The 21,891-nt window shown below is 41.1% G+C and overlaps 3 protein-coding genes across 11 annotated transcripts in view; 2 read left to right on the top strand and 1 right to left on the bottom strand.

Moving 5' to 3' along the window:
- LOC121297386 (rabphilin-3A-like) overlaps positions 1 to 2,624 on the top strand; it is a 75,995-nt gene extending 73,371 nt beyond the window's left edge. For all 6 annotated transcript variants that reach the window (XM_041223687.1, XM_041223690.1, XM_041223689.1 and 3 more), the window contains one exon: positions 22 to 2,624. In XM_041223687.1, the coding sequence (XP_041079621.1) occupies positions 22 to 152 (131 nt within the window). In that variant the 3' untranslated portion in view covers positions 153 to 2,624. The remainder of the gene's footprint in view (positions 1 to 21) is intronic.
- A 7,570-nt stretch (positions 2,625 to 10,194) lies between these two features.
- On the top strand, positions 10,195 to 19,837 carry LOC121296830 (group 3 secretory phospholipase A2-like). 3 transcript variants are annotated; one of them, XM_041222665.1, is made up of 7 exons: positions 10,195 to 10,518; positions 10,799 to 11,431; positions 12,947 to 13,214; positions 15,214 to 15,830; positions 16,757 to 16,886; positions 17,721 to 17,840; positions 18,619 to 19,837. In XM_041222665.1, exons 2-7 carry the CDS (start codon positions 10,840 to 10,842, stop codon positions 18,881 to 18,883), a joined length of 1,992 nt encoding a protein of 663 aa, XP_041078599.1. In that variant the 5' UTR covers positions 10,195 to 10,518; positions 10,799 to 10,839; the 3' UTR covers positions 18,884 to 19,837. The 3 variants fall into 3 exon arrangements, with proteins under 3 accessions (XP_041078599.1, XP_041078600.1, XP_041078598.1); XM_041222666.1 differs by lacking the exon at positions 10,195 to 10,518 and having other exon boundaries at positions 10,532 to 11,431; positions 15,214 to 15,440; XM_041222664.1 differs by lacking the exon at positions 10,195 to 10,518 and having other exon boundaries at positions 10,533 to 11,431.
- A 404-nt stretch (positions 19,838 to 20,241) lies between these two features.
- Positions 20,242 to 21,891, bottom strand: part of LOC121297534 (inositol polyphosphate 5-phosphatase K-like) — a 29,410-nt gene continuing 27,760 nt past the window's right edge. Inside the window, exon 13 of one of the 2 annotated variants that reach the window (XM_041223888.1) lies at positions 20,242 to 21,818. In XM_041223888.1, coding sequence (XP_041079822.1) covers positions 21,363 to 21,818 — 456 coding nt within the window. In that variant the 3' untranslated portion in view covers positions 20,242 to 21,362. The remainder of the gene's footprint in view (positions 21,819 to 21,891) is intronic. The other variant, XM_041223887.1, reaches the window with a different exon arrangement.

Genomic DNA, 21,891 nt, shown 5'->3' with positions numbered 1-21,891 from the left:
TCTCTGTGCCTCTCTGTGTAGGAGGATGCCAGCTGGGCATCACAGCCAAGGGGGAGTACCTGAAGCACTGGTATGAGTGTCTGAAGAACAAGGATAAGAAGATTGAGCGCTGGCACACCCTTGTGAACGCGAACCACGTCTCTAGCGACTAGAGGCCCTGCATGAGCAATGCCACCTCTTTCTCTCGCCGTCTTTACCGACCCTGTGCTCCGTTTTCTACAGCAGTCTTGTCTTCCAGAGCACCTGCTCCCCTGGGAACGCTTCTGTCCGCTCAAGTCCTTCCCTCCCATGTAGGCTTCCTCTCTGCTACGAAGGGGTTTGCTTTCTTCTGTTCCAAATCGACTGGTCATTCTATTTATGTAAATATATATGTTTGTATTTCACTGCAGCAACAACAGTATGGAAGTAGCTGGAGTAAAAGGTAGCTGTAATGGAATAGCTGGAAAATGTAAACGGTATTTAAATGGAGCACTGTTTTTAGCAAATTGGGTTTACTTTAAAACATTTGTCTAGTATGCAGTTTCTTTAGTTTTGCTCTGCTATGATTATAGACGGACTGCTAGATATTTTTACTTTTCAGTGCTTTGTAAACAGGGAAATCTTTTTTTTTTCTTTTCTTGGTGCACCCAGTATAAAAACAAAAGTAACTTTTTCTTCTGATGCAATATTTCTATGTTACTTATGTGCTGTACGGATACAGTTTGCTTTCCTAGCAGTGCTCGAGAACAGATTTGAAAGATACACTTTGACAGGAGTGACTGGTTTAGGAGGGAGGTGGAGTTTCTCAATGTTCCATCTCATGTAATATTACTTCCATTTTATGATTTTGATCATAGTGTTTCTGCAAAAGCATCAAGCGGCTAGATTACTGTCTTAGATTTCAGCCTGACCTCTAAAGGAGAGAACAATCCTCTCTCTATGTTTACATGGACAAGGAATCATTCCTCTTTTAAATGATTGTTTTGAATCCGAGATCTATTGGGTTTGGAAGCATCAGAGCTTCTGAACCGATGCAGTTAAATCTGCTTAAAACCCCCAATCAGATTCCAGCTCCAAACTGCTTGACATGCAGAATATATAGAGGATTTGGGAAATTCCTTGAACAGGTAGTTTGAATCTGATTAGATTGTGCATATACTTGAGCTTCATGTCTGGGTCATCTTCCCATCAGGCCCTTTTGAAATCTGTTCAGGATCTCTGTTGAAACTTAGAAACAGTGGTGCAAAACATTGTTAGTTGCCAAATGTAAAATTTAGCTTAGAAGTGTATAAGTATTGAAGTGTCAGTCTAATCGCTGGAAATTATATGATACTGAGAAAAAACTAAACAAAATAATTGTTTACATTCAGATTGCAAATATTTTCACCTCAAGATTTCCCCTGCTGCTACATAAGGGTACCATATTCTGTGGATCTGTTTGATTATCTCCCTGTAATTATACCCGGCATGTAACGTCCCGTTCAGAAACACTGGCATGGATGTATAGGCCTACAGTCCCATGCAGAGGGAGTGCATATTCGTATTGGCACTGTCCTACATCCTACTCACAATATTTAATATTATTTATAATGGATAGATTTTCTTTCTGTTTTTTTTTTTCTCCTGTAAATTGCCAATTTGTAGATAATCCTTAGCTCTTGTTGGTTGTGCCTGAAATTTTCAGATGCCCTCATGTAGGTCCCCCCTGTTACCCACTCTGCCAACTCCACTAAAAAGCTACTCTTTTTGGGTACTTTATCCTATTTTTTCAACCATTTCTACTATTGTAACTGTAATGATCAGTGACCCCCCCCCCCCCCTTTCAGTGAGATGAGGTTAAAAACGCTAAAATCTCAGATGCAAACAGGCCCGTCTCTTTTGCACTGTGGTTAAGACACTCACTTGCCCCCCACCACCCCCTACATACAATGAGCACCTCTGAGCCTTTCCACTCCAAGAGGTCTATCCATTGTAGAACTCACACTGCAAGAACATATTCCTCATTGATCACTAGATGCCTGAGAGACAGTTCTAAAGTCCACAGATTACTGGGCCTTTATATACAAGGTGCTGTTGTATACTTGCCTACAAACAAGTTTATATGACTGCCTTTGCAAAGGTTACCAGTCTAAGAGAGAGCCTGCTGTAGACACAGGCACTGAGAATGCTTTACTGTCTGGCTGGGGCTTCCTTAGTGCTGCTGGATCTGTCAACAAGCAGGTTATACATTATTGACCATGTGGCATACACTGAACTGTAAGCCTGATCTGGCATTCTGGTCTTTTGGCATTCAGAATTATGAAAGTTAATTTTGCTCTCTGTTATCACGTCAATGGAATGGGGAGAAGGGCAATGCCAATTCGTGCTCCTAAACCACATTCAAACGAGCCAGTCTTGGATAGGCAGTATGCTCCTGATTGTGCATGAAATCTGAATGTCTGACAGTAGTATTCATCATGCTTTGTGCACAGAGTATTCATGTCTTAGACACAGAGTTGCCTGCATTTAAGTAGAGCTGAGCTTTTCTTGAGGTTTGGGATACAATAACCTGCAAAATCAAGGAAAGCACACATTGTACAGTGGAATGACCTCAGTCCTTATATGGCAGTCCGCAAGTTTCATTAAAAAAAACCCTATGCATGAAATGTCTTGTGGATCTTAATGTAGGTTACTTGTTTTCTCTTTTTTTCCTATGTGATCTTTCTTGACTTGTATCTAACTGCCGCTACCATGATTCCATCATTCTGCCTGTCTCCTTGGCTACTGTATCTGGTAGGTGAATGTTCTGAGACTGAGTGCACTGCTTTTTCAATGCCAGTAGGCTGATATTGGTGACGATGATGACTTAGCCAATGCAATGTTACAATTTCATGAAGTGGGCCAAGTGTGTTTCAATCAATCAATCAATGAAGACCTTTATTTATCCAGATGGGTCAATAGAGAATAAAATCTTATTTATTATGACGACCTGGCAAGAGGTTCACACCATCACAGCAAACATTACAACAGTCTGCGGGGAACTATTTTAAAAGTTGAATAATTCAACAGCAGTCTAGAACAGCTTCTAGAACATCAAACTTTAGACTTATCAATACTACAAGAGTTTTTAATTACATTTTTTCATCAATGTATTATACTCATAAAAACAGACCTTGAAAAAGATTGTACAGTTAACGTATTGTTTTCCGAATCAGGCCATTAGTCTGCTTGCTAGAGGTCATTAAAATACAAAAATGACAATGATATGCATGTTCTGTCCATTTTCAAAGTGATTCTGAAGGATAGGTTACGTAGCCTTTATGAAGGTGTTATGAGTGCTACATAGTATCTATTTTATAACATACCAATAAAACCGAGCGTGGGTTTTGCAGCTAGTTGTTTCAGAAAAACGTACTCTTCCAGCCACACTATAAGTTGACTTCCTGAGTAAAATAAGACGCCACCTGAGACTTAGGGAAAGAGAACCAAGTTTTGTGTACAAATTTGTCTTGCTAATATCTGCTTGTTTTGACATGACTCCTGTTATATGTAATAGGGGCAGTTTGGTGCACTCAGCACTGGAAAGAGTATTGACCGGTACTACTAAAAGACCCCACCTCATTTTTCTTAGTTTTGCTTTTCAGACGATCAGTCCTCTCCTCTATATTATAATTGTCGAGGGTTTTGATATCTAACTGTTCATGCATTTCACTAGCATTGTGCAATGCAAAAACACCATTCTTGTTCTGTATAAATCTGGGGATAAAATGCAGACAAACGTTTCGGCTAACATTTGCAGTCCAATAAGCATGTAAAAGATTTCTTATTAACCTTTTGGGTTTACATGAGAAATACAAAAACAACAGAGGAACCACGTTATGTAAAACTGGATCTGAAAACAATCCCCTGTCTTCCTATGCATGCACTTTGTTCTATCTCCTATATATATAACAGTAGACTCTCGCGAAGTCACTCAGCTCTGAACGCCAGGCCACGATCTCCCCGTGCTTCAGCTCTAACCACAGGGCCACAGTGTCTCCCAATCCCTCAGTTTTACTCACCCTGTCTCAGTGCCCCTCAATCGCTGCATTAACCCTTTGTTGTAATAGGGGAGGAGACCTTAACATTTTGTTTAAACAGCAGTAAATGAAGAATGAAGCAGACTAACATGATAGCTGATTTCTGCATCCACTCAACATCAGAATAAACCCATATAGTACAAATGCCAACACTGACAAAGCTTATCCTAATTTGACCTGTAGTTATGATTGTGTGTCATACAGGTTTTATGGAGGAAAATTACAAGCGTAAACCTTCAAAGAGCAGAGTATCTCTCCAGTGGTGTCCTGGAGTACCCTGGTGACATGGAAGGAAACTTTGTGATGATCAGGAGAGGCTGACACTGGACAGGGGAGCAATGTTGCCTGGCACATTGCCACTGGGCTGTGAACTTTGCTCTACAGAGCATTTCGTAAATACAACTCAGCTGGGGGAAGTAAGGTGCTGTTTTTGTGCTGGTAAAAGTCTATTTCATCACACTGTACCTTGATCAGGTAATCTGTTAAAAAGTTAAACTTACTGGCACAAAAACCGAGAACTCTAAATGCAGAAAACACTGTAAAAATGTCAGAATCCACAAACACACTATTCCTGGAACTTCTCTGTGACAAGACAATCAGAAATGCATACAATGTGCAGTATGAGTAAACATACGCTTCTGTGTACATAGGCTGTCCCTCACACTCCCATAACTGATTCATTCTGGCAAAACAAATGTCACGATTTATAGTATAAATTGGCAAGACTTTGCTAGAGGAATAGCAGCTGGGGCTGGTTTGTCAGATGCTTCCGTTTTCAAGACAAATGACCTGTCTCTCAAAAGAGACAAATCTTATGGGTCATTCTGTAGAACAGACTTTGCTGTTAATGTGTACCCCTGACGGAAATCAACTGATTTAGCAATGGTCCAGTGAGACCAGGGTGTCAGACTCAGTTCCTGGTGGGCCGCAGTGTCTTCTGGCTTTCGTTCCACCCGAGCTCTCAATTACTTAACTGGTCTAATTATTTGAGTAACACTTCTTATCCAGGCCTCAAAATGTTTTACCTTAACAAAAGTGCATTTTTGAAATCACCAACGCTAAAAGACCTTAAAAATATTAAATATCTCCAATTGAACAAATAAGTAGATGAATTAAGTTAATTGAGAGCTTAAATTGGAATGAAAACCAGAAGACCCTGTGCCCCTTTTTAATTGTGTTCAGCTCTTAAACAGCTGCAGAGTTCAAGTTTCTTGAAATATGCAACTGTTACAGCTGAAAACAATTAAAAGGTCTAATTAAGCAAATTGTCTGTTCAATTAAGGGCTCAGTTGGAATGAAAACCAGAAGACACAGGGGGTCCTCAGGACTGGTTTGAGAACCACTGCACTATGGTGTGAGTCATGAGGACACATTATAAAAGTGTCTCAAGACTAGAAGGAGGCAAGTAAGCTGGGGACAAATGGTATAGATAATGCATACTCGATTACTAATTGAGCACAGATAAGACGCGAGGGCACAAATGGACACTGAGTGGTGTAAAAGTAATTTCAGATAAGAAGGTCAAGTAGGAATCTATTTTCTTTTTTATAAAATCAGTGGATTCATTTACCAGGTCAATTTATAACAACTGAAAAACTGAGAACCATCATCGTCTGTGTCAGTTGCTTTTCCTAATAGAAATTCCAGGAGCCCAGTTATTGATCATTTTGGATTTAATACAGTACCTACCACTGGTGGATAACAGTCTTCAATCACCAAAGGGCTTTATTTTTCTCTTTTTTTTCTACACAATTTTAAATTCCCCAAATCAAATGACGCCTCACCACTCAGGAGAACTGAAGAGAAAGGAATGCCCTCTGTTCCTGTTGTGATTTGTTTTAAAAAAAGAACAGGGGACTTGATTGAAGTCTATGAAATCTTAAACAAGTTGACAAGGTTAACACTAGTAAGAGACTATTCTTTCCACAGAGAGGCGTGAGCCTATGGAATGGGGTAATTAGCCATGCTGTTGATATCGAATCATTAGGATCTTAAGACCTGGCATGAAAAACATATTTTAAGATTGTTCATACATTTTTCACAGGTTCTTTTGAACCGCTAACCAAAGCAATGTTACCAAACTACAGAACCCTGGGGACAAGGCCCAGCCTGGGAAGTCTGCACAAAGGTGATCTAGCTCAGCTGATTTTCCTCAGGTGGCTATTGCAAAGAAGTAATCTAGCTCTTATCGGGTTGTTATCTGGTCCCGACAAGCTGGATGTGTTTGTTGAGGCTATCTCACTGATATGACGCCACACTTTCTTTAGAAATCTGACAACAGGACAAAGGGTTTCAAACTCCAATATGCAGTGGCCATGTGAGCAGGTTAGGATGACTACTGTTGGACGGGGCATCTGTCTTGTATTTTATTGTGTATTTCACTCTCATTGGACAAACCCGAACAGCCAATTCTTTAGTAACCTTTGGACCAAAATAGTCTTTGCCTTGGTGGCATTAAAATGATCTGGAACGTGGACTGGACTCAACGCAACTCTAGCCAATATGAAGACCCCCAACCTGAAAGAAATGATCAAGTTCATATATTAGCAGAGGCACTCAATAGCATGTCTGGTGTAACATTTGTATATGTAAAATCATCCTGTTTTGGTCTGAAATCAAAGATATGATAACCACAAAATACTATGAAATTTTAGCTTCATAGAGTGATGAAACAGGACATGACATCTTTTACATTTGACCTGTGGAGCTACTGCAAATGATATCAATATTCCTTGTGTTTACAAACAATCTCCTTTCATGAATTTTCTATTATCAGTTTGCACAACCACATCCACACCTTGTTAAACATTGACACTGCTGAGCCAGTCTGACTTTTCCTTCCCGGTGTCTGCCTTGAAGGGAGCTATGAAGGTTTTGAGGTTTAGGAGGAGGGGAAGTACACAGCACATCACTCTCCTAATCAGTAACCTTTAAATTTAACCCAGTTAAGGTTATTGCATTATTTTTTGTAACACAGCCTTTGGAAAATAAATTTTCCAAAACAAAGGGGCCAGAGAATAGGGGGTTAAAATGTTACACAAATAATTAATATATATCGGAACTGCTGTATGCATTGCAAGCCAGTGCCACATTAAAAAAAAATGATTGTCCACATTCTCATGGCGATATAGGGATGTTCGAGTTGCTGGATGGATTTCAATCAGTGCAGATAGGGCCCTTCACGTTCAACTGGAGTTAGAGCACCTGCACATCTGAAGTGTGATTTTGTATAGAGATTTTCCATTTACTAATCACAGTTGGCACAGTTTCAAATTATAAGGAAACTAGTGGTCAACTATAAAATCCAAACAGAAACATCTCAAGGTAACTTCAGTTCTGAAACTATGAATTCAGTGCTGTACAATAGCTTTCCTAAACAAAGACAGTTTGTTGGCAATTCAAATATTCCCAGTTGTGGGTCAAAAAGTTTAGCTGAAAGGCAGCGGTAAGATAAACAGCTGCATGGCTTGATAAAAGCTTACCACATAAAACCATTTTCAAACAAGCTGTCTGCTGTGAATCCTTCATGAAAGGCAAAGAGACAATGGGTTGAAACATCACAACGCTATTCATGTTTTGTAAACAAATAACATTCAAATATTGACAGACTATTAAATATAGTCAATATTTCCTTCTGTTTGAAAAACTGACTCTTGTTATTCTAATGGTGTCAGTTTGACCAAAACGTTTGTCGCAATGATCAAGACTCTAATGTATTTGTAACTAACAACAGTGTCTAAAGCACTGCTACATTTATAGCTACTAGTTTAAATATGCATGCTTTTGTCCCATGCTGCTGCAGTTCCTTGGAAAGGTGCCTGAACACCAAGGTAGTCCCCATTAAAGCAGGGAACTATGGATGGGGTACAATTCTGCTTCTTGGTAAAGGCAGATTTAGAGAAAAGGTATCAATCCATTAATCACACCTGTGGGCTTTGATCGATTAAAAAAATCATTGCTTGATTAATCTTGTCTATCTGAAAGAAATACATTGAATTAAAAGAAACAGTGCGCAAAAATAGGCTGATGGTACTGTGCTTTTCTCTCTGTGATGACTTAGCTCCTGGAGCAGTGGTTCCCAACCATGGTCCTGGAGATCCCGTGTCTGCTGGTTTTCATTCCAACTGAGCTCTCAGTTACTTAACAAGACCCTTAACTGAACTGACAATTTGCTTAATTAGACCTTTTTAAATTGTTTTCAGCTCTTAAACGGTTGCAGATTTCAAGCTTGCTATAATATTTTATAAGTAACTTGAACTCTGCAACTGAGCTGAACACAATTAAAAAAAAGTCTAATTAAGCAAATGCTCAGTTCAATTAAGGGTCTAGTTAAGTAACTGAGGACTCAGTTGGAATGCAAACCAGCAGACATTGGAGATATCGCACAAGCAGCTTCCTGCTAACGTATAATACAAAATGCCCACGCCCTGTACCTCCTGGGAGAGATCCACCCTAGTCCTACCACGTCAGAGGCATGAGTCCGCACGATAAAATGTATGAATCGCGCTTAATTTGCATATTCATTGTTTTCAGTTTTAGCGCTAATTTAAAAAAACTGTCCTGTCTCAAATGTGTACAGTATGCTTCTTTACATTTTAGAAACTTTCCTTTTTAATCAGGGGTTTGGAATTTTTGAAAAAAAGGCAAGTAGGTAAAGGTGTAGAATGTGGGAGGCTGAAGGAAATTAAAATGCGTACGATGTCTTCAGCTGGCAAGATGGGGTTAAGTCCACAGCGTTTGTTTCTCTCTCTTTATGCTAACCAAAACTTTAAAACAAAAAAGAAGTAAGGGACAGTCAGAAAAGTTATTCCCTTTTTTGTTAAACTAAATTTTTTGTTCCGTTGAATGCTATGCTACTACAGGTCCCTAGAAGGTTTGGGGAAAAAAAAAAAAAAAAAAAACATTTGTGTATATATATATTATATGCTAACCTATCTATCTATCTATCTATCTATCTATCTATCTATCTATATATATATATATATATATATATATATATATATATATATATATATATATATATAATAGCTCCTGGAATTCCTGGTAAAACCACCGACCTAGTGACCTCAGTGGATGTTATATTATGCTCTTGCTAATGCTTTTGTACTTTACTGTCTGGAACTGAAGCTTTTTTTATGTCTGTGATCCATATTGCATAATGTTGTGTTCTATGTTCCTACAGATGTTTGAATGTTAATTAAAACGATCATTAACAACAGTGAGATTTAATTATTATCACTCACATGTGAGTAATATGGTATAAGGCAATAAAGGCATAACTAATTTCACAAGCCTCATACCTTGAGTATCCTGGTTATTGTGGAAGAGTGAGTATCTAGGTGACCCCCAAAATATGGCTTGGTATAGGTCCCCAACACAGGACTGGATAAATCAATATGCCAATAGCACCATTCACCAGAATATGCATATTCCACCTCAAATGCTTTCCTTAACCTTGAAATGGCTTCTTAAACTCCTGTAGTTTTTGCATGCCCTGTTCCCACAGTGAAAGCCATGTGCTGGTATGTTACTCTCTTTGAAGGATGCCATCCTTTAAGAGCTGCCGTGTGTCCCTTGAAAGCATACGGCAAGTGTCTATATGACTGTACAAACCCAAAGAAACTCACAAGCCCATTCCTCCTCAAGTGGACCTAGGGGAGGTGCAATTCATTTGTGGTTGATGATACATAAACTGTCATATGGCGTCAGGGAAGGTGTGGTGTGCACGCAAAACAGAACATTCCCAGTTTGCCCTAATGTTACTTTGCCTTTACTAAGCAGTTTGAGTAAAATGTTTTAGCTTGTGTTGATGGTACACTTATGTAGTGGGTTAAAAAGAATACCTGGACTATTCTATTCTACCAGAACCACTATAGAACTAATACGTTTCTCAAATCGCTTTATTGGGGTTAATTTTATCTTTTGAGTCGTCCCACCTACGGTGCACGGTCCTTCCCAGTAGCCTACGGGAACCAAGTCACGGATTGGTGTTGAAACCAAAACTGACCTTGGGGAACTTTTGGAAGGTGGCGTCAGCGTCTCCCCCCTTGTCTAATCCGAGCAGCTGGCCTCTTCTCAGGTTGTCAGTAACACACATCACCCCATGCTCAGAATGACACTCCCACGTCTTGCCTTTTAAACAGAGCCGGGAAGTGTACGGTATTTACCACTCACACTTTCTCTGCCAGCCCCTCTATATCTGGTTGTGAACTGTGCTTTACAACAAAAGCTCTTCCTGCACTGAATTATATTACTTTAATCGATCGGCATCTTAATATCCTCCATCAACTGCCTTTCTACTTTGCACGACTTCTGCGATTGTCTGTTTATTTGATTGATGCATTCAATCTGTTTTAACATGTTCTAAGACTAGCCGAACGGGGGCTTAGTATTGCGCTTTACAGCAAACTTAACTCACATACAGTCGACATGCAAAACAACATTTTATCGATCAGAATACATGTATTTGTTTTGTAATAAGGTAAGACTGTTTCCACAAATAATAATTATATATGTATTTACCTTTTCTGTAAAACAAGGAACATCAACTTTAAAGGTTGACTGAAAAGTATTTCATAGTATGCATTTTACAATGCTTAGTATGCAAAAGGTGTATTACAGATCACTATTGCTTATATTTTAAAGGTTTTAAAGGTTATTCTGTACCATTGTTTTATTTATCCAGTTTTGAAAAGAATAAGCCAGGTTTAAATATAATTCAAGAGAAATAACTAAATATCCTAATACGTCTTTCTGCTCAGACTACTGTTATTACCAGAAAAAAAAGGCTTTTCTCATTGAAATGCCAACAAGAAAACTGCTGTTGCTTGTAATCGTGGTGTTCACCAGCGCAGCAGCAGAAAGACAGAATGTCGTCTACTTGGAGGCTGCAAGGAGTAAGTTCACTTTCTGCCACCTGACACGGACCGCGTCCTCCAAAACCGGTCTCAGATACCTCAACTTCCTGAGCCGAGAAGACGGGGGGCACTCTGAGGCGCTTGTACTATACCAGAGTACCTGGGACAATTCTCACCGGCTCCAGGAGTGCGTCAGCACCGATGACCAGGTCCTCACGAAGACCTATCTTTCTTACTGCCAAGAGAGTCTCCAGACGAACTCCACTTTCACAAACGGACCGGAGATCCTGCAGGACGCCCGTTCTCTGGTTGAACCCATCAGCCCGTGTGTCAGCAGTGCTTTGCCAGAGGATGGCACTGAACCAGCCCGGCGAGAGAGGAGGGCTGCGGCGGCTGGAGAATCGCTCCCTGAGGAGAGGTCCGTGGATTTAAATCCCAGGAGTGGAGACACAGCGCGGAGGAAAAAGCGATCGTGGATCGTACCCGGGACTCTTTGGTGTGGAAGAGGAACTGCAGCGCAAAACTTCACGGAATTAGGTACGTGCTCTTTTTGTTCGTTTTAACATTTGTTCTTTATTGGGCAGGCGTGGTTAAATAGATGACTTGAACCAGTTTTCCTTTAAAATTGCAATTACATCAATGTGGGGCTTCCAGATACTATTTCACGCTAACCCGACAGGAATGAAAATGGCTTTATCTTCCCAACCACCGCAGCTACAGCGTTCAAACCAACTTTAATGTAAAGAATACCAATTGTGAATTGTTTTACAGCCTCTGTTTTACATGGGAATCCTAAAAATAATTTGTGGAAAATAATAGCATACAGCACATATGCGCACAGCATATCTGATCAGCATATATGCGGCATGTCATTGATTTTCACAAATTATTCTTAGGCTTTACATGTAAAACAGAGGCTATGAAACAATTCACAACTGCTCTACTTTAAATTAAAGTTGGTTTAAGCACTGCAGCTGCGGTGGTTGGGGAGATACAGCCATTTTCATTCATGTCGGGTTAGCGTGAGACGAATATCAAACGTCAAGTTAACTTTACCGCGGTCTATTACCACACATTTATTTTCGAAAAAAAGGTGTATAAAAGATGGACATTGACGAAGTGTTTTTGGTTTCTTTTTAATCACACGATCATTCATCCTTGACCATGACATGCTTGAGTAATTATAACTGAAACATATGCACTTTATCACCTAATTAATGAGAAGGCTGATTGGGCACTAGATATGGCGTGATTTCAGTTGTTGAATTGCAAGCTTGAATAAAAGCTACAAGTAAAATCAGAGAAATAATAATAAAAAAAAACAGTATGCCACGTATGTCAAGAGAGCGGCACCTTCTTGCAATCGGCCCTTTGGAGGCTGGACTAGGGTAGGGTACTGTGACTCGCTGTCTTGGGTGCTCACAGTCAGTAATTTCAAACCTGGGGAGGCGGTATAACCAGATACACTCTTTCAAAGACATGCCACCAACTGGGAGACGTGTGGCTTCTAGGGCTCGGAGACCACTGAACAGGCAGATGCTTATCCAGGTACTTACTACAAGAGGAATGGGTCAGGATTCCACAAGACAACACCCGAAACCTGGCGCAAAGCATGCGTCGCAGATGCACTGCTTATACTGCCTCCAACTGTGACCACACACTCTACTGCCCCCCCCCCCCCCCCCCCCCCCCCAATGTTTCACTCTGTGCCAAAAAACAGGCTGCTGTCGCTACTTGCATCAGTAGGCGGTTCTAAAGACACCATCACGCACAGCTGTAACTTGAGAAGCGGCGCTTTTTAAAACTAAACTGAAATCGCGTTTTTGTTACACAGTAACTCTTTGCAACACGAGCAAAGAAAAACATTTAGACAGTTTCGGATTTTTGAAGAAATAAATAGATGTTATTCTCTTCCTAGCGTTACAGCTTTTGATAGCATTCCTTTCTGGCTTTCTTTTCTTTCAGTTTCTTTCAGTTCCCTTCAGATAATTACACAATGCAATGTCCTAAAACAGAACACATATGCAACACCTATTGATTTCTTTTCTGTAGGGATCTTTGACCAGGCAGACCTGTGCTGCAGAGAACACGACCACTGTAAAGAGACGATATCAGCATTCAAAATAAAATATGGGATCTTCAACCATCACCTGTACACTCTGTCCCACTGCGAGTGTGACCAAAGATTCAGACAGTGCTTGTTTGGTGTGAATGATACCATTGCTAATCTGGTTGGGTATGGCTTCTTCAACGTCATTAAGGTTTCCTGCTTCGTCTTCCAACCCAAAGTACAGTGCACCCAGCTGTACTGGTGGGGCGGGTGAGTGCCATTTATTTAACAATAAAAAGAACCCAACAGGCCAGGGTACTAAGGTATGGAGAGCAAGTCCAGGCTGTTATTAATAAGCACATGGCCTCCCTGTATTGTAAAAGGAGAAGTCTTTGTACAATAGGACTGGAAAATGATCAAACCTGCTGTGCCTGGAAGTATGGAAGTTTGCTGAGAGAGAGAGAAAAGGAATTCACTTCTAGTTCATTCTACAAGCATGGATGAACTGAAAAGCCCTGCTGTTTTAAATTATACCCTGGGCCCTCTAGCTTGTGTAATCACTTTTACCACCCTGCGTGAAAGTGGGATAACATTAACATACCAGTCTATTGAGAAACACTAACAGATGGCAGAATCACTTGGTGACCAGCAAAGGCAACCCACTGAATTGTGAACTACATTGGCACAGTGGTTTTCTTACTATAGCACGCTATGGTCCTGCAGTGAACTGGTTCATACCACTGTGTGCAGTCAGTGTCTTACTTATGTGATACTATTGCATTATGGGATTATTCATATGGTGAGCCCCACCGTGTCTACACTAGTTTCTGCAGTCAACTGTGCTAGATATTGTAAAAATAATGTATTGTATTTGATTAATGCCAGGGCAATGTAAGATCCTTATATCAAATTGCACTGCCAGCCATTCTTATTTTAGGAATATACCACTACACACATACCATTTTCCTGGAACATGCAACAGGTTTTTTTTCCTGGAATATCCTCTCTATGAAATATTGGGAGCGTTAATTGGTTGTATTAAGGCTGTAAATCTATGCTGACTAATTATATAATATATATATATATATAGATCTATATATCTATATATCTATATATATATATATATATATATATATATATATAATCATGTGACATTTAGACAGAGTGCAGTGGAATTTAGCTAGGACACTAGGTTTAAAACAGCTGTTCTACCTAAACAAATTACCATTGGCCCACTGTGTCAAAGACATTGCATAATTTATTTAAAAATGTAAGGGGTAGTTGACATTGTACTGTAGTGCGTTGGAGCGGGACTAAAACTGCTCCATTGATAGGAGTCCTAACTCCAGGTATTCAGTGAGAGAATGCACTGCGCGTCAGCACTTGCTTCGGCTTGTTTGAGGTGTTGCCAGTTGGTTTGGTTCCCTACGGGATCATGCATCCCACAAATCCTTCAAGTTTCCATTGGTAACCGTTACACCTGACAAACATTGACGTTCCTGTCGTGGGAAATCGCTTTCCGTTTAAGTAATTTGAGAAGGGAGTTTCTGAGCCTGCATCGCACCTCATTACTCCCTTGTCCACCTTCTGAAATTAATATAATTATGGAACTTAGCTGACAGACAGGTCTCGGATTGCTCTTACCCCAACTGTGGCAATTCAAAGAAACTGTCATCCATATGCCAGTAGCAATGGTAATCCATATGATGGTACCATATTACTATCAGTGTGCTTCCATATCTGGAACACTGTGTTCTATTATCTAGTGTTAGTCTGCTAATGCTTCGCTTGGGTTTAGTCAGTGTAATAAACTGGCATTGTAATGAGAGTAACTTCAGGTAGTTATGTGGGTTTTCCCAAGATAGCACTTCTGTGAAGTTCTGGGAAGGCAGGCACAAACTATGTTAAAGGAACGCTTTGTAACCTATTATTGGGTATGTGTTTTGTCTCATTCTTTCTGCTTAGATTATAATTTAGTAGTCTTACTAACTAATGTCTATCAACCTTCTAAAAGCAAAAACGGCAATATAGAAAGGTACAACACAGAGGTAAGAAATGCAAACTTGTATATAGTCCATATAGCGTACTGTATATCAGTAATACACATCTTCCTAAATGAATGAATGAATTCAAAACCATGCAGGCAAGAGATAGAAAAAAAAAAAAAAGCATTCTTGATTAGGATTAGGAATTATACTGGTATCAGGATGTAATGATGCAGTTGGTTGAATTCAGACAAAACCACAACCTTGCTTTTCTATTCTGGCAGGTGTAAGAAAAAACAGAAAGCACCTTTTGCCGTCCTCCGTCCTGCCACACCGTACAATGCCACTCACCCTGCAGAGGAGGAGACGGACATGGGCTGGAGACCCAAACCCAAATCAGAATTGGGCATCAGGGGCAGCCAAGGGGCCTCCCCCAAGACAAGCAGGACCACAGTGTCACCCAGTGGGGGGAAGCAAGCCTGCAAACCACCCCGCAGGACAGCCCCAGGCCGTGAGTGCAAGCAGAAGCAGGGCAAGAGGGGGCAAAACCAAGGACACACAGGGGTGGTGGGAGAGTCCAAAGTGACAGGGAACAGTGGGGGTAAATATCCACTTTTGGAAAGTACCACATTGCCAGGCAACAGAGGAGACAAAAGTACAGTTTTGGAAGAGTCCACAACGGTAGTGAACAGAGAGGGAAAAACCACCACGCCGGAAGGTCCAGAGTTGCCAGGAAGTGCAAGGGGAGACACCGCAGAAAGAGGTCACTGGCTGTCGGGTCACAGGTCAGAGAATGCCCTGCCCATGGTTAACCCCTTGTTTTCTGGTGAAAATAACTTTGAATCCGACAGGACTAGGCTCAACAGACCGCCCCTTGTGAGGGCGGCACCCGAGGGACACTGTGAGTATGGTGGTCTTCAGACTGGGGTGGGGTGGCATTGTGGGATTGTATTCTAGCACCTTGTTTGGAAAGCTACACAGCTCTCTCTACACAATGTCAGCAGCCCTGAGGTTGTTAAATCTTTAATGCAAAGCAACTATCTAAAAAAAAAAATATATAATAAAGAATAAAATTGCATTGACAGTACTGTCACCCGATTAATGCACTCTGCAAACAATATAGAGGGGAGCTCCTCCGGACATGTGCTTTGATATTGGGATCTCGTACTAGCAGCGCATTAAGTTTTATTCCAATGAGCTTACCAGTGTTACAGATAAAACTTGAAAACTTTGTCTGCTGGCTACAAATTTCCATGATCGCACACCTGAATACCTCTCTAGGTATTTAACTAAACATGACTCCAATACTAGCCTCAGGTCAGTTGACAGTAATAATCTTTAGATGACAGTCTTATCTGTGAAGAAAAAATGTGCCAGAGGAGTTTGCCGACAGGGCACCAAACACTGGAATGTTTTAACAATTAACTTGAAAGTAGAGGCAACTGCGCAGTGCTTTTCAAAGTAATTGCTCAGTTATATCGCTCGCAAAGGCACATGCAAGGACTTTAATCCATTGCTTTGGCTAATTGTGCGCCACCCCCTGGAAATTCCCACCCACAGTCAGCAGTGGCATAGCTTGGATTCAAACCGGCGGTCTCCAAGCTATAGGGCACATCCTGCACTCGCGGAGTGCCTTTACCGGAATGCACCACTTGGGGGCAGTCATTTTTCTTGTTAACACTGCAGGGAGTTCTGTAACACTTCAACAAACACAAATCTAAAATGTGCTGTAAACGTATTTCAGATCGAATTGTTAGCCTTGCTTAATGTGAAATGGGCACGGTCTCTGCAGATAACTGACATGCTTTCCTCTGTATGTTGACACAGATAAATCCCAGAGCTGTAACTGTTACAAGCGCTTGGATCAGTGCAAACACAAAATCAGCCCTCATGAGGAGAGATTCCAGCTGCAGAACACAGAGGCCAAGACATTGTACCACTGTGACTGCACACGCAGGTAACACTACTGACAAGTTTATGTATTTTGACATACCAATGGTATGATATAATGGTATGCACCAATAAACACTGGTAATCCAATGCCATGGCACCATTTCATTACCAGTGTGCTACCATATGCCAAGTCCATTGTGTTCCCATTGCTGGTTCTAAAGCCAGGTTTCTGTCTCTCTGTCTGTCAGCTGTTGGCTAGACCTCAGTCTGTTATTTCCAGTTCAAAAAGGTGTCTCAGAGAGACTACAGACCACTGAATACATTCCCAGGTTAGCTCTTCCTGCTAAACATTCATGTAAACAAAATATATCTATTTCTGATTTGAACTTGCTGAATGCATTTTCAGTTTTCAGATAATTCGGAAACCCTTCCCTTCAGCTGAGGTTTATGCAGCACATTTAACTTGACAATTAACAGTTAAGTTGATTTTGGCTCCCTCTAAACAACACACATGTTGAAAAGCAGAAATATATCATCTGAGCTTAGTAGGAGGTAGACAGCACAGAAATGCCCAGAGGTGTGTTTTCAGATGGATAGTAACATGCTTGTATTTGAAGTACATCTGAACAACTGCATACTTTTCATCAGCGAATGTTCTTTTAAATGCTGGGTTTTTAGAGACATGTAAGAATACATTATCTGAATCATAACACTGTGAATATCACTGAAGCTTATTATCAATGTTTAACTCCCCTTTTTCACAAATGGAAGATGGTTTCTCTGTTAACTAACAAAGCTAGGGAAGGTGAAGGTGTCAGAATTCTTCACTCAAGTTCCTTGGTATACACTTGTAGCGTTTGGAAGTTGTGAATGATCTAATGAGCGTTTTTGTCCCCAGGTTAGCACAGCGTCTGCGCAGGATGAGGGAGCCCAACGCAGTGGAGTCTCTGCTCTACAGCTTCGTCTCCTTGTCCTGTTTTGACCTGCGAGAGCGAGAGGAGTGTGACCAGGAGGGCCGGTAAGTCTCTGTGTATGTGTAAGACACCATGTGATCTGAAGGTGTCACAGCTAGTTTGAAAATCCATTTTCTTTCCTTTTGTTAGCACTAGAAAAATTAACATTGGTTTGTTCTTTTGAATATATATATTTTTTTTAGTTCTATTTTATACAGTAGTTCAGTTTGGAACATACCATAGCAATATGCCAGAGTGCTGTAGATGGATCTGTTGCTACTCCCTGTTACTTCAGTAATAATGTTTATAAAGCTAATGAGAGCAAAGCCCTTCTTTAATATCATTTTACCCTTTGCTAGTCGTAATGGGAGGATTCCACTGTTTGTTGCAAATCAAATTATTTCACATAATCATCTATCTATAATATTTCCTATATCCATTAACACTGTATAAAATACTGTATAGTATATATATATATATATATATATATATATATATATATATATATATATATATATATATATATATACAGTATACAGCTATTAACGAACAATTGATGGTGGCATTTTGTAAAAACCATGGTACACAGTGCCCACTTGTGGGAGTTATGGGAAATTTCCGGCGGGACCAAATAAGTTCTGGAATACTGTGTCTATGAAATGGACTCATTAAAAGTTCACTAACATTATTGAGTAAGTTCTGAATACTTGTGTTTATGACAAGTCACTCATTAAAAGTCTGTAACATTATGAGTGGGTGTTTGTACATCATGTATTTTCTCATGTATAGTAAGAATTTAAGCCATAATATTCATACCCACAGTCTCTCTGTTTTGCTGTCCAGATGCACCATGCAGCAGACTGCTGTCCTTTCCAGGGCGAGGCACCTCCGTAAAGTCCTGAAGACTCGGCGAAGCGCTGAGGGGAGGGAGCTGGTCGAGGGAGCCCCCAAAGTGAAGAGACGGGCCACCAGCACGTCCAGGCCAGTTCCACTGTACGTCAGGTGTCTGAAGATGGTCGACTCCAGACTGAAACCAGAATTACTCACTGGACAGCCCCGCAATGACACCACCACGGACTGGAATATCTCGAAAGGGAGCAGCTATTAATCCAACACGTTTAAATAGAGGCGTTAAATGCATGTTGGCGCCCCCTACTGGAGGAGGGTACACGTTGGAAAGCTAGTTTTTTGCTTAAGTTACATCCCTTTTTCTGAATGCAAAACGGGAACACAACTGTGAATATTCATTTAAAGAATTTCGAGTTAACGGGTTGCATTTGCGTTCAAGAAACAAGGCACACATTTTGTAATGAAGCAAAAACGCTTTTCAGAACCCTAAGTATTACAAAGCTACAACCATTGCTAATTTAAATGTACCGTTCATGAAAACGTTTTTTACGTGATCCGTATCAGACAACTATCAAGCTTGAGACGTTTTGGTTCTGTCATAGTGGCCAGCTTATTTATTGCACAGAGTGTATGTTTTGTTCACGTCCGTCCTTGTGTACAGTCTTGCAAGGGTATTGCTAGCAGACCTTTGGAAGGCAACAATGCTGTGCATTTCAGGTTTCTATACCATGATAAGCCATAGCTGGATTTTTTTTAGAGTGTTTTACAGTACCAGGGAAACAAGCTGCAGTGCATCAACATACCCCTACCACTCTAGGGATAAACTGAGCAGAGCTGGTTGAGTGCTGTAAAATGCTCTAAAAAAACAAGTAATCCCTGTGTACTGTACAGCAATTCTGTTGCAAGCTGTTGTGTATATTTATTTATCTTATTAAAATAGCAAACTAATGTATAAAGTTTTCTTAATTTTAAAATCATCTTTATGATAGAATTATATGATATTATATTGCATTTTTTTTTTTGTAATTGTGGTTTCTTTTTTTGTGACAATGGTGACAAGTCCGATTGGTTACTGATGAGCTCACTGTATAACATGAGCAGGGGAGTGTACAGATTAATTTATAGGCACCTGTGGACTTTGTATATAGCTCATTGAGGGAGTGGGTTGTTTACCTGTCTAGAGTGAAGTCTAATAAAGTAAGTGTTTGTAAGATCCTTGTGTCTGTGTCTTGTGTCTCTGTCAAGGTCACACAGAGTGTCATGGTGCTGTCCAGGTGTCTATGCTGTGGTCTTATTCACTGCAATAATATCAAACATTATAGACTTGTTTATAGTACCAATAGTTCCAAAGGAAGGGGGATTGATGCTATTTTACTGTCTTGTGTCTCTATCAAGGTCACACAGAGTGTCATGGTGCTGTCCAGGTGTCTGCACACATCACCCAGCTTCACAGAACATGAAGTTATTATCCCTCGGGGGGAGGTATGTGTAAGTGTATCACACTTCAGTTTTAAAATCTATAGAGAACCGGTTATCAGCTTGCTGTGATTAGTACAGACATTGCTTAGCACGACTTAAGAATGCTGGTCGTGAAGTTGTTTAGCTTGTGGATCTCTGCCTGGGACCACCACTGTGTTTAAGAATTTCCCTACAGGCCAAGCACAGTTTATACTACATGCTACATGCATTCTTGGGGAGGATGAAAAACAAAACCGCACTTTGTACAGAGATTTAGAGATTTATTCAATTTAAACAGAAAGGTGCACAGCACTCAGCATGGCTGTGGTGAGTCTGGGCCACAGCCACGCTCTGCTCACATTCACAAGCTACGAATGTTCACTACTGAGTACAACAGTCTGGACCTTGATGAGAGATTTAGATATAGTAAGTATTGGGAAAGGGGAGAGAGATTAGTCCAGTGCTAAACAGTGATATCAACTGGATGAAGTGACGGCATGGCAGCATCTCTACACCAGGGTTAGGATTGCCAACTGTACTGCAAGAGTCATCCCTTTTTAATAAACATTTAGCCATTTATCCTTTTTTCAAAGATGCAATTTTCTTATGCAAAACAATGCATGCCATTTGTTAAATGCATTTCACAAGTATGGTGCTACTGCAATGCAGAATCAGTTCTGTGATACTTTTGTTCAACCAGCAACAACCACTTGATTTACAAACATTATCGTAATGCTGAATTCATTTCTGCACAATTCTAATGCTGATGTGAAATATGGAAAAATATTGGCAACCCTAGTCCTGGGCAAGGTGCACTTGGGTTAACTCACATTATTACCCAGGTAACGATGAGAGCGAGAGAGAGAGGGGGAGAGAAATTGATTAGCTTGCTAGGTCTCCCTAATGCAGGGTCTTTACGATTCCACTGGTGTGGGGTGTACCATAGCTGTACCAGACAGGATGTGTGCTTGTTAAGGTTTTGTAAAGGGAGATCTGCTATAACAGGAGGAAGATAAGAAGAGTAGCAGAAGAACAGAGGTAAGGATAGGGCAGACAGAGGGAGAGAGAGGGAGAGCAGATAGAGAGTGAGGCAGACAGAAACACTTTCGCTGTCAGCGATTCAAGATCACAAATGATGGACGTCAGGAAATCTTCACAGGGAGAAATAAATAAACCGGAAAAGTCTGTCCATTCCAGTTAGCCGCCATTTGAAAATCATTCTTTGGCCTCGTCTGGGCCCGGAAACCGTCTATTTTCTCTCTTACATGACCGTGAGCATGTCACAACCCTGCAGCCTTGGACTCGCCTGAAGCCTTCCCCCCAGAGAGAGCATTTTCTTGGGGTTTCTTTTCCCCGATGGTGCCCTTGTCCCCCTGAGCTTCGGGGGCACTGACCTCTATCCCAGGCGTGCCAGGGCTGTTGCAGGTGTGTGGGGCAGAGCTGCTTGGGGACTCTTCCGGTTCACACACGAGCCGTTCTCTCTTGGCTCGGTGTCCAATGCGGGGGGAGGGGCTGCGGTCCTTGTCTGTCTCCCTGGAGTGTGGCCGCAGGTTGAGGGCCTGCAGTTTGGGCAGCGCTGGGCTTCGGCTGCGGCTCCGTCGGCCTCTCTGCTTGGCCTTGCCCGGGCTGGGGCTGCGGGACTTGGGCCGGAGCAGGACCAGGGTGCTGTCGTCCTCCGAGCTGTAGTCAGAGCTGTCTGAGGGACTGGAGCTGGGTAGGGAACTGGGCAGCATGATCTGAGGGAGGAACATAGCGTTCAGACAGCTAACATGTGGTAAAATACACTGTTTGTAAGAGCTTGTATATTGG

This window comes from Polyodon spathula, chromosome 22 (assembly GCF_017654505.1).
Source record: "Polyodon spathula isolate WHYD16114869_AA chromosome 22, ASM1765450v1, whole genome shotgun sequence".
Lineage (NCBI taxonomy): Eukaryota > Metazoa > Chordata > Actinopteri > Acipenseriformes > Polyodontidae > Polyodon > Polyodon spathula.
Note: the sequence above shows the minus strand (reverse complement) of the source record. Positions and strands in the feature narration are given on the sequence as shown.